Source organism: Microtus ochrogaster, chromosome 17 (assembly GCF_000317375.1).
Source record: "Microtus ochrogaster isolate Prairie Vole_2 chromosome 17, MicOch1.0, whole genome shotgun sequence".
Classification (NCBI taxonomy): domain Eukaryota; kingdom Metazoa; phylum Chordata; class Mammalia; order Rodentia; family Cricetidae; genus Microtus; species Microtus ochrogaster.
Genome location: NC_022019.1, coordinates 20,403,912 through 20,416,053, shown reverse-complemented (window position 1 = coordinate 20,416,053; position 12,142 = coordinate 20,403,912). Strand labels below are relative to the sequence as shown.

The 12,142-nt window shown below is 45.6% G+C and overlaps 1 protein-coding gene across 5 annotated transcripts in view; it reads left to right on the top strand.

The window, feature by feature from the left end:
* The window catches only part of Lrch1 (leucine rich repeats and calponin homology domain containing 1), a 182,267-nt gene that overhangs the window by 98,774 nt on the left and 71,351 nt on the right, over positions 1 to 12,142 (top strand). For all 5 annotated transcript variants that reach the window (XM_013349303.2, XM_013349301.2, XM_026783236.1 and 2 more), the window contains exon 3: positions 9,326 to 9,452. In XM_013349303.2, coding sequence (XP_013204757.1) covers positions 9,326 to 9,452 — 127 coding nt within the window. The remainder of the gene's footprint in view (positions 1 to 9,325; positions 9,453 to 12,142) is intronic.

The following is a 12,142-nucleotide window of genomic DNA, read 5'->3' as shown; positions in this document are numbered from 1 at the left end:
TGAAAGGAAGCGAGGGTGAGACCCTTTGCCCTGGGGGCTCTTCCGGAAGAAGGAAGCAGGAAAAGGAAGTGGTTCTCGGTGGACTTCGTTCACTGCCTTGTGTGTATGAAAACAAGCAGGTGTCGTTTGTAAAGGAGAAGACAAGCCATGCTGCTTTTCGTGGGAGGCAAACAAATTTCACACCAAAGAATAAAAATAGAATCAGGTGAGGTATCCTGTAAAAAAAGAAAACTTCCTGGCTAAAGTAACTGCTGCTTCCTGAAGATCAGATGCCCAGCACAGCAGACAGTAACAATTGAGTCCAGCACAGGCAGTACTAGTTGAGCAGTAAGTAGAGATGTGTACACCTTCTCTTGGCTGAGAGCAGCTGAGGTTGAGCCTCGTGTGGCCACACTGAAAACAGCCCTGCGGCTGTTAAGGCCTCTGGTGTTTTCTTATCAGTTCTGTGTAGGCTGTTTCCGTGACTGTCTAGAGACCTGTGACTGTTTAGAGACCTAGAAGTATGTCCCAGGATTCCTGTTTTGTTTGAGAAAGGCACTGGAGTCTGGGAAGACGGTGGCATAGAGCTCCCTGTGGAAGCCTGCCCTAGTCCTGAGTGACTAAACACGGAACTTGACTGGGGCTGGAACCCAGTTTGTCTCTCCTCAGCAGGCCTTAAAATGATTACATTTATTTCTGCCCAGCTCAAGTCTTTTAGGTCCCCAGTGATGTCACCCCTGCCCTTCTTCTGACATCTTGCTCATCAGTTCTTTATTTTGGGGGGTTTTTCGAGACAGGGTTTCTCTGTGGTTTTGGAGCCTGTCCTGGAACTAGCTCTTGTAGACCAGGCTGGTCTCGAACTCACAGAGATCCGCCTGCCTCTGCCTCCCAAGTGCTGGGATTAAAGGCGTGCGCCACCACCGCCTGGCCTGCTCATCAGTTCTTAAAAGCAGCTGGGATGTCAACAGTTAAGGACAACAAACTTAACTAGCTAAGCACACTTCTGTTCTTCTGTCAACTTTCCTTTGTAAACCGTGTGAGTAGTTGGATATGAATGGCTGCCTCAAATACAGACTTAGTGTTTGTCTGGCACTTTTGCGTCTAGCATCTCATGCTAGGTAGCTCTTTTACAAATGTTTTCATTTACTCATTTGTGTGTTTATATGTACATGCGTATGCACGTGTATCGTCCGTCCGTCCATCCGTCCGTCCGTGTGTGTGTGTGTGTGTGTGTGTGTGTGTACATGTGTGGAGGTTTGAAGACAACTTTCTGCAATCACTTTTCTCTTTTGCTAGTGGGTGCTGGGGTGTAAGTACAGTCAGCGTTGGTGATGAACTTCGTTACCTGCTGAGCTGTCCTACCAGACCAAGGCAGATTTTACTAGTGCTTTCTTTTGTCCAACCAAACCAGAGAGGCTAAATAGAGCTTATCTAAAGCTGTAGAAATGGATGTTATGGCAAAAGTGGGATTTGAATTCCTGTCTTTTGAAAAGTTCTAGACTTGGTGAGCATTCTACCCAGTAGTAAAAAGGTCGTAGTAGAGAAATCTGTGGTAAACATTTATTTATTTATTTATTTATTTATTTATTCATTCATTCATTTATTTTGGCTTTTCGAGACATGATTTCTGTGTGTGACTCTGCCTATCCTGGAACTCACTCTGTAGCCCAGGCTGGCCTCGAACTCACAGAGATCTACCTGTTTTTACCTCCCCAGGACCAGGACTAAGGGCATGCGTCACCACTGCCTGGTGATAAACATTTTTTCTATAAATTATTTCTGAGTCAGTTCTGTATCTTTATTAAGTGAAGATACATACACATCTATGTCCTGTAGAATTAGGGGAAATAATATTGTTCCCTGATAGTGAAATCACATAAAGAATATTACACGTCTGTGTTTTTGCTTATTTCAAGAAAAATAACTCTAAAATATTCAACAAAAAGTAATTAACTCAAAATGGATACTGATAAGTCCTTTAGTCAAAATACATATAACTAATGCTCTCTGAAAATAACCCATCAAAAACGTCTCGGCCTGTGAATCCCTTAATTTAGGAACAAAGGGTGGGGTGCAGGTTTTTGAAAACTCTTTCGGGGGATTTAGGCAACAAACAAACAGAGCCAGAGATGGTCTTGAACTGTGTTACTTGGTTTTATGATAACAAATGCTTGAGGAGTTACTCAGCCGAGAAAGAGAGAAGTGAGATCAAAGGACCTGGTGAAAGCCACGCCTCCGTCCCTCTCTGGTCTCCTTGTCCTTGTCTTCCCAGGCAGGGCAGGGACAGTGGCAGGAGGAGGTAGGCACGGCTCTCCAGAGGTGATGACAGGAATCTCAGGCCACCACAGTTGAACCTGCCTTTCTGTACCAACCCAACCAGCCCTTTTCACTACAAATCAACTCTTTTCTTAAAATGTGACCGAAATAAACAACAATAAATAAAATTAGCTTTTAGACAGGCCTCACTGGTTAGAGCTAAGAATAAATATTGGCCTTATCAGGTACTGTGTGAGCTTATTCTTAAACATTCTTTCCACGAAGGGTCTGTGTATAGCCTGGAGGCTTTATAGGAAGCAAGTGGGGAGTGGGAGAGGGGATGGGGCCCTTGGGGCTTGCCTGGGAGAAATAGCTGGTGGCCTCAGGAAGCTAGGGCTGCTGACTTCTGTGGTTGATGTGGGCCTAGAAGAGACAGTTGCCCTTCCCCTCTGTCAATAGTTCTCTGGGGGACCATGGGTCTTTATTACTCATGTGCATTGCCTTCGACTACAATACATGAACCGACGCTGAGGGAACAGGTGGGTGGCATGGAAGGAACACGCCCCTGCCTGTGGCATGCTTTTATCATGACTAAATCACTAACCCTGTGGATTTGAGGCGTGATAAGCAGCTTTTAGTGGGGAAAAAAAAAATTCGATCTCACCAGAAGAGGCCATGAGTGTTTTTATAAACTTAGATTTTTTTTTTCTTAAACGTGTATGTATGTGTGGATGTCCTGTCTTTGGTCAGAAAAGGGGTAATCCTAAAGTTGGAGTTGAAGGTGGTAGTGAGCCACCTGGCATGGCTTCTCTGGAAGAGCAGCAGGTGCCTGAAATGACCGAGCCATCTCTCCAGCACCCAGAGGCTTAGCCCGTGTTCTGCCTGAAGCTAGCAGTGGCCCTCAAACAACTCCCTGGAGGTTGAGCCCAAAGAGCAGAGCCTTCTAAGCCTGGTGTTTGGTGCGGTGGTAATGACCCTGTCGCTTGTGGCGCTGGCCTGGTTAGGTGGTGAGACCTGTAACAGTATTGGAAAGTTTTCAGTGTGCATCGGAAAGTAGAAATTTCTGGAAATGTCCATCTCCCCCTGTTAAGTCAAAAATAAAAAGAAGGGCAGCTCCGCTGGCGCAGAGAAATCCAATTAGATCAAATCAAGCCAAATCAAAATGCCCATGGTTTTATTAAGTACTGCACTCTTGGGTAGCCGAGGGCATGGCGTGGAGACAGGACAGTAGGAAGCCCATGCAAACCCAGAACCATGTGTTTCTCCCCTGGGAGCCCACTTAAATACCCTGTGGGAGTGGTCCTGGGATTTGGAATCCAGAGCAGTGCAACTCCCAAGCCAGCGGGGCTAGGATGGATGCCAGGGTCTGGGGGCTACGCTCCAGACTTAACACCCCTCTCCCCCATAATCCTCTCTTCAGCAGGAGGTTGAGAGATACTTCCACGCTAAGGGAATTGCCTTGTTAACTTTCTTTTGGGCCCGTCCTCACTTAGTGAAATAGGATGTTTATAAACTGTTCTGCTTGTTTACAGTTTTAGTTGTGAGCTTAGCCTTTTTTTTAACGGCTGAGCCCTTTCCAGCCCCTGTTCTGCTTTTTGAAACCAGGTCTCACTCTGTAACCTGGGTGTCCCCTCCTAAGTGTTAGATTATAGGTGTGTGCCACCATGCCCAGTGGACACATTTATAAATATTTCACAATCACAAATTATGTTGTGAATTATTTACTCGTCACCTTTTAATAACCAAGTTCTGTTTTATAGAGGTGATGGCGACAGCGCCCTTCTCAGAGCTGAGAAAAGCCTGCAGAGCACCAAGGGGACCCTTATCCAACCAGTTTCCTTAATGGGTCCTTTCTAGGTGGGAGAGGGCTGTGGGAGAACTGAGAGAAGGCTGGTGGCCACTCCCTCTATCCTTAGAGCCTGGAAGAGTGTCATAGTCTGTTTTTCTAGAGGGGGCCCCCACCTTCTCTCTCCTGCTGGTCCTTTATGGGAAAGCGCCTCTGCCCACTGTGGAAATAGCTTTCTTGCAGATCTGGGCCATGGGAGAAATTGCCGATGTGCTCTTTCTCTCCCTGATAGTTAGCTGGGCAGCTACTGCCTGCAGTAGGAGTCATACTGAGGTGTTGGTTAAGGGAGGGCCTCGATTAGATAGGTGCTTAGCACAGCGCCTGCTTTTTCTGAGCCCATAGGTTAGAGATGCCCTTTGGTGCCCAGATTCCTTCTCCTTGCTGTATACAGGGGAGGTAGAATCTCTAGGATAGCAGGGCATGGGGTACGTACGTATCTCAGGGAGTTTTCATATATAGAAACACCCATGTGAGGAGCGTCTAATCCAGTTTATCTTGTTGTAGGATGGTTCTTTTCTGATTATCAAAGTCCTTGTAGGAATTTCAGAAAATATTGCAAACTGTGCAAAGGAAAAATAAAAACCACTTTTTAGATACCCCTAAATGTTTGCTAATGATATTTTTATAGGTTAGAAATCTTTCTTATTGTGACTTCCAGATGTTTTTGCCTGTAAATATGCATGCACGGGGCATGGCACTGAAATGTTATGCATGTGCGCACAGACACGTGGAAGTTTTTAACAGTCGCAACCACACGCCATTGGCTTCATCTGCAGAATAACTGGGAAAGAAAATCAGAGGAACTGTAACCCGTCTGTCTCTGTGGTTGGAGGCAGGACAGAAGTGATTTGTGTGGGGGAGGAGGCTGAGCCAAAGGACTGACAGGGACGTGTGGAGGGGCAACAAGGTTTCTTTAATTGACTCTTTCTCTGAGTTAGAAAACTAAACACTGGCAGTAGGAAGTTCAGAGACTTCTGTGTGAGCTCTTCGTGCAGAGAGGAGCAAAACCCCCTTCAGACTTTGTCGGCTACTCTGGGAAGCTGAAGCCTGGCTTCCAGGCATCCTTTTGCCTTTTCCTCAGCCCCCTTGCAGGCACTCAAGCTGACTGCAGTTGTAGTGCTCTTGTTTTAACTGTGCAGCTGAGTCAAGCATCAGAACTCCACCCACTGACTTAGAGGTTGCAGCAATTCTCTCCTGACCAACAGTGGCTCGCCTTTGAGAAACCACACCCATGTACATGGCTAGGTCTTACTTTTCACCCCCAGCACCTCTCTCCCTCTTCGTGCTTAAAACGAACGCTAAAACATCTCGAGTGCTGGAGAGATGGCTCAGCGCTGTGCTTCCAGAGGATCCAGGGTCAGTTCCCAGCACCCACATGGTGGTTTACAGTCTTCCAATACTGGGGGATCCGAAGTTCTCTCCGGACCCCTGCACTCATGCGGTACATGTTCTTGGGCAAAACAGTTGTAAACATTTAAAAAAGAAATCTAGCAGCAAATTCAAAATGGTGCTTTAAAAAAAAAAAAAAGACCAAGCAGTGCTTTTGGAGTATTTGTCCTGTCTGATTGAATTTTCTGTATATGTTGTCAGGAGAGGACAGTGGCATCACTCAGACCATGGTCTGTCCATGTAACAAAGCAATCGAGAAAATCAACTTTAAAAGACGAAAGGTTTGTGTTGTTTTTCCTTTAGAAGTTCCAATCTAGTCCGTAGACACCATTGCTTTTGTGCCTGTTGCGAGGCGCTACATCACGGCAAGAGCAGCTTTGTGTTCTTAGGAGGTGGTGTGCTTTGTTTGTTTGTTTGTTTTGAGACAGGGTTTCTCGGTGTAGCCCTGGCTGTCCTGGAACTCACTGTGTAGATCAGACTAACCTCGAAATCACAGCAATCTGCCTGCCTCTGCCTCCTGAGTGCTGGGATTAAAGGCGCGCATCACCACTGCCTAGCTGGTGGTGGGCTGTTAAGAGGCATCCTGTAGCTCTGGACCTTTGAGGACTCCCTGAGCTATAACAGAACCTGCTTCCCTTGGTCTTGGTTTGGGGAAAGGTTGTCCTTCAGTCTCCTTCTGTCCTGTTCAAGGAGCTCCATGGTACCCTACTGTGCAAAGTCCACCTCCTGCCAAGCCCCGCCCCCCTGTGTGTGTGTGTGTGTGTGTGTGTGTATGTGTGTGTGCGTGCGTGCGTTCATGTTTGTGTTTATAATGCATGCCCAGGACTTGGGGAGAGTTGTGAGCTGCAGAGTGGTGATTTGATATGCATACCAGTGAAGTGGTTGTGCCTGGTGCCTAGCATCTTCCCGTCCTTAAGCAGTGGTCATCTGTTCATGGAAACCTTCCAGTCAGTCCGTCACTGATCTGAAATATATGACAGACAGGTGTTGGACTCTTGACTCACCCAACTCTGCTTCAGGACCCCGAGCTCATTTTCTCTGTCAGCTTCCATTTTTTTCAGAATTGTAAGTTGTTTTCTTTTAAAAAATTAATGGTAATTTTAAAAAATTGGAAATAGTTTTTTACACAATATGTTTTGACTATAGTCTTCCATCCCTCAGCCACTTCCAGATCCTTCTCACCTCCCCACACCTAAATCCATGCCCTTTCTTGTTCTTTCTCTTTAGAAAACAAATAGGCAGCCGGGCGATGATGGCGCACGCCTTTAATCCCAGCACTCGGGAGGCAGAGGCAGGCGGATCTCTGTGAGTTCGAGACCAGCCTGGTCTACAGAGCTAGTTCCAGGACAGGCTCCAAAGCCACAGAGAAACCCTGTCTCGAAAAAACAAAAAAAAAAAAAAAAAAAGTAAACAAAACAAAACAAACAAAAAACAACACAAGCCAAAGAAAAAGCACAAGAAACACACACATTCACATATATAGAATGCCTTAAAAATCCCAAACTGGAAACCACAAATATGAGCAAAATACCTGTAAGGTTAAAAAAAAATATTGTTCAGACTAAGCATTATGAGACCAAAAAAGAAAAAAAAAAAGGACTTCCAGAAACATTCTTCAGGTCATTTTCTGTTGGCCTTCTACTGCTGGGCATGGGACCTTCCTTAAAAGTGGTTTGAACATCCATTGAGACTCCATTGGAGAATGTTAATTTTTCTGTTGCAAACACTTATCAATTGGAGAGAGTTTCTAGGTTGGGGTAGGGGCTTGTGTCTACTTCCCCGCTTGCTACTGGGACCCCATCTGGCTTAGACTTGTCCAAGCCCTGTGCACGCTGCCATGGTCTCAGAATTCCTCTGTGTGTCAGGCCTGTTGTGTCTCCACGACCTGTTTCCTTGGTGTCTTCCACCCCCTCTGGCTCTTGCGATCCTTCCGCCCCCTCTTCCGTGGGGTTCCCTGAGCCCTGACCGGAAGGATTTGATGTTGACATCCCATTCAGGACAGAATGTTCCAGAGTCTCTTACTCTCTGCCCAGTTTCCAGTTGTGGGTCTCTGGCTTTGTTGCCTTCTGCTGCAGGAGGAAGCCTCTCTGATGATGGCTGAGCTAGGCGCTGATCTCTGAGTACAGCGGAAGGTTGTTAGGAGCCATTGTATTGCTACAGTCCTTTAGCAGAACAATTTGGTTTTCCCCCAGGTTCATGGCTTATCTGGTATCAGGTTGTTGGCCACTGGAGAAGTATCATGTCTGTGTTCCCTCTCTGGAGTGGGCCTTAAATCCAGATAGAGGTTGGTTACTCCCCGAACTTTTGTACTTCTGCTGTACCAGTGTATCTTGCCCGCAGGTCACCACTGTAGACTGAAGGTTTTATAGCTGGGTTGGTTTTGACTTTGCTCTTTTGGTAGCAAGCAGAGTACTACTCTCCAGTACCATAGCACTAGGCAATAGGGATGAAGGCGCTAGGCAGGCACCAGCTAGGCTTCTCCGTGTTCAGTGAGTTGTGTTGGTGTTATCTCCAGCAATTGACCTTACTCTCAGTAACCTTGGCTTGGGTATGGGTTTTCATGGGGCTCTTATGCCCAGTAACTCAGATGAAATGTAACCTCTTCCTGACACTGAAAGTTTCCCATGGTGGCTAGAGATGTTTCGTTGTAGCTTTGTCTCCTGGTCATTTGGTGCTTCCATTTAGATTTTTTCCACATTAGTGTATATTTTAAGAAGCTTCTACTACAGTAGATTTTTATATGACCCCTCAGATGGCCCTTAGAGTTAGCTGTTGCCCCTCCCACATTCCCTCTCTTATGTCACTTTTCTTTTTCCTCCCTGTTTGGTGCTCCTATTCCATCCCATCCCCCAATCAATACGTATTATTTCTTTTTCCTAGGGAGATCCTTCCTTTCTCCATAGTCCCTTGCTCTATACCTAACCACTGTGGTTATACAGATTGTATTCTGCTTATCGAAGACCTAATAGCTAACATCCACATATGTGCAAACACAGACAGTATTTGTTCTTTTGGGCTTGGGATACTTCATTCAGAATGATTCTTACTAGCTCAATCCATTTACCTGCGGATTTCCTGATTTTACTTTTATTTTTAAACATCTGAGTAATAGTCCATTGTGTAAATGTACCACGTTTTCATTATTCCTTCCTCTGTTGAGGGACATTTAGCCACTTTCTGGCTATTATGAATGGAGCAGCAGTGACCATGGGTGAGCAGGTGTCACTGTGTTAGGATGAAGCATCCTTTGAGAATATGCCCAAGAGTGGTCTAGCTGGTTCTTGAGATAGATCAAGTCCCATCCTCCTGAGGAAGTACCGTACTGCTTTCCCTAGTGGCTCTCCAAGTATGCAGCCCCACCAGCAGTGGGTGAGCAGTCCCCTTTCTCTCTATATCCTTGCCAGCATGACCTGTCGTTTGGTTTTACCAATCTTGGCCATTCTGGTTGGTGTAAGATTAAATCTCAATGTAGTTGCCAAATTGCATTTTGATATTTGTTATTCAGTCTTGTCTGTCCACTCCTCCATTCTTTTTTAATGTGTTTTTTTTTCTTGTGCACTTAATAATTTGAGTGATTTCAGAGACAGAAGCATTAGAGTTTTTACATTTATAAAATATCTTCTCATGTTCACAGATGGGCATGGTGCCTCTGGCTGTGAGGCAGAGGCAGAAGATCTTATGTTTAAAGCCAGCTTAGATTGTGGAGGGATGCCACAGCCCCCAGAGTTACATAGGGAGCCCTTATCTCAAAAAACTCAGAGAAAAATGCACTTGCCAGCCGGAGAACCCGCTCACAGGCAGCATCATGAAGTTGCCTTTCTGTTTACATGTGTTCTTGTTGTATTGTCTTTACAGCCGCAATCAGCTGTCTGCCCTGCCCGCCTGCCTGTGTGGTCTGCCTCTCAAAGTCTTAATCGCAAGTAACAACAAGCTGGGATCACTGCCTGAAGAGATAGGTCAGCTCAAACAGTTAATGGAGTTGGTATGTTATTGATTTCTAAGACGCTCTTCTTTGCTTACTGATCCTAACCGTTAAAGGTCTTCCGAAAAAACTTGGTTATAGATGGGTAGGGAGAAGGCTATAACCATCCTTTCCCACCACTATAACAAATACCTGAGATTGGGAATTTTATAAAGCAGGTTGTGTAGATCGCAGTGTTGGAGGCTGAAAGTTCATGACCAAGCTGGCTTTATCTGTTTGACCTCTGCTGATGAATTTCCTCATCTACAGCTGATGGCATCATGGTGAGAGCAAATGAGCAAGGGAGAGAGCATGTGACTAGACAGCGCGCCAAGCAGAGGGAGGGACCAGTTTTATGCCTTTAGAATGGTCCACAGTCATTGGCCCTTATTGGGATCCTGTATAAGGAAATGGTCTGATCACCTCCCGCTAGGCTCCCTCCTTAAAGGATTCCCTACCTCCTACCACCATCAGACTGAAGACTTAAGTGTGTGAGCCCCTAGGACCAACATGGAAACTACAACAGGCGCCTGTCCTTTGGTGGCAGTGTGTGATAAAGTCATTAAATGAGGAGACATGGTAGTGACAGCCGTGCAGTGCTGGGCTATGGGTCCTGAAATCCTGTGGATTACACCTGAATTTTACAGGCCTTGCAGTTTTGAAGTTGGCAGGTTGTGGCATCATAGCAACATGATTTTTGCAGATCGCATTTACATCCAAAAAAAGTATGGTTTTGTCAGAAAAAAATCTCTACTATCTAAGATAGGAAGCCATACTTAAAGACGTCAAAGAGCAGAAATAGCTGTGATTCTGTATGGAGTTTGGCATATGTGGAACAGTGCTGTCTCCAATCCTGGATATAAGCTGTGGGTCCATTATGCTGCGAGCTGATCTTGGCCAGGGTGTCCCTTCATCCCAGATCCTGTCCCACACCTTAGTACTGTCACAGTCCTGTCTCCCCCAGACCCACAAATTACAGAATGTCAGAGCCCCAGTAGATTGTAGCAGTGGTATCATCCAGGCTCTTGATGGTACCCAGGCCTGCGAGACAATGATATATGGAAATTCACCGCTCATGGGAAGTTGAGCTGAAACACCCTCATCATTGGCACTGTCCAGCAGACATCCAAAGCAAACCAAAAAAAAAAAAAAAATGTGGTTTAAATGTAGCGGTGGCCATGTTTAAACAGTTAAAAGAAACAAGAGAAAGTCCTTTCTGTGATATTATATTTAACTCTAGAGCGGCAACTATGATCCCTGTATGTATGACAGAAAGTTATTGAGATCTGTCTGTCTGTACCCTTCTGTTTGTACTGAGCCTTTCCTACCAAGTCCATTGTGCATCTTTCAGGGGTCAGTTGCCACACGTAGGATCTGCCGCACACTGGGTCTCATTGCTACCGAGGCTGGGCCACCACTTTCCTGTGACAGCTCTGTGGCCTTACTGTGTTAAGTTCTGTTGTCCCTGGGTCTGGGCAAGGATACTTTTAGTAAAAAGCATTTTCGAGGCGATGCAGTCAGTTGGCTCAGTGGGGGAAAGAAGTTGTCACCAAGCCCGATAACTTGAGTTCAAATCCTTTGGACCTGCATGGTGGAAGGAGAGAACCAGCTCCCACAGCTGTCCTCTGACCTCCACATGTGCACTGTGGCATTAAAAAGCCACAACATTTATTTATGAAGTAGGTGAGATTTACTAACAGATTTTCCCCTTTAACCACAAAGGGGTGATGTGGCCTGCCGCGGTTAAGGTCATACACTAAAAATAGATTAATTTTCCTTTCATTCTCATTTATCTTTGATTTAGTTTGATTTATTTATATATTTATTTAGCTTAAAATAGTAGTGTTGCTATAGCTAACCACGTCATGTCAGGATATTTTTAGTTATCAATTGGGAAGGAGTTCCCTGGAGAGCTAGATGTCGTATTTGAACAGGAGGCTTTTGTTTTTGTAGTTACAGATTACCAATTTGTTTAAAAAAAAAAAAAGTAAAGTTGGGCACTCCCTGAGCCTGCAGAAAACTCACCATTTAAGGCTTGAGTGCCGAGGAAACCTCTCAGCCCCCTGGACTCTCACTCAGCATTGTTTGCTGGCTGTTTTGGAAAGGCTGTTTCCAAACATTTTCACGTCAGAGTGTTTGGAATAGAATCATGCCCACTTCTCTTAAGTGTGGACGAACATTCCAGACTTCATGTGCACTTTAGGAACAGAGACCACACACTTCAGCCTTCAGAAGGAACACAGTGGTTCCTTCTTCTGTTTGCAAGGAAATCAAGCTGCAAAATGTCATTTTAGCCTTTCCATCGCATCGCGATACCCGAGAGTCTTAAGACAAACAGTGCCCCAAGTCAGCCATTGCCTTGCACAGCCAACACCCTGCACAGCCAACACCCTGCACAGCCAACACCCTGCACAGCCATCACCTAGCACAGCCAACACCCTGCACAGCTATCACCTAGCACAGCCATCACCCAGTACAGCGACCACCTAGCACAGTGACCACCTACCACAGCCAACACCCTGCACAGTCAGTCTCTTGTACTTCCACCTTGATTCAGTCACTGGTGCATTTATGGAGTCCTAATTGGTCCTTTTAGGCTCACTATTGATATTAGTCATCTAGAATATTCAGAACTCCTTGCCCACTCTAAATGGTTTCCTCACCATCTCTTGCAACATAGATACTGTATATATGTGAGTGCTGATTTGTGG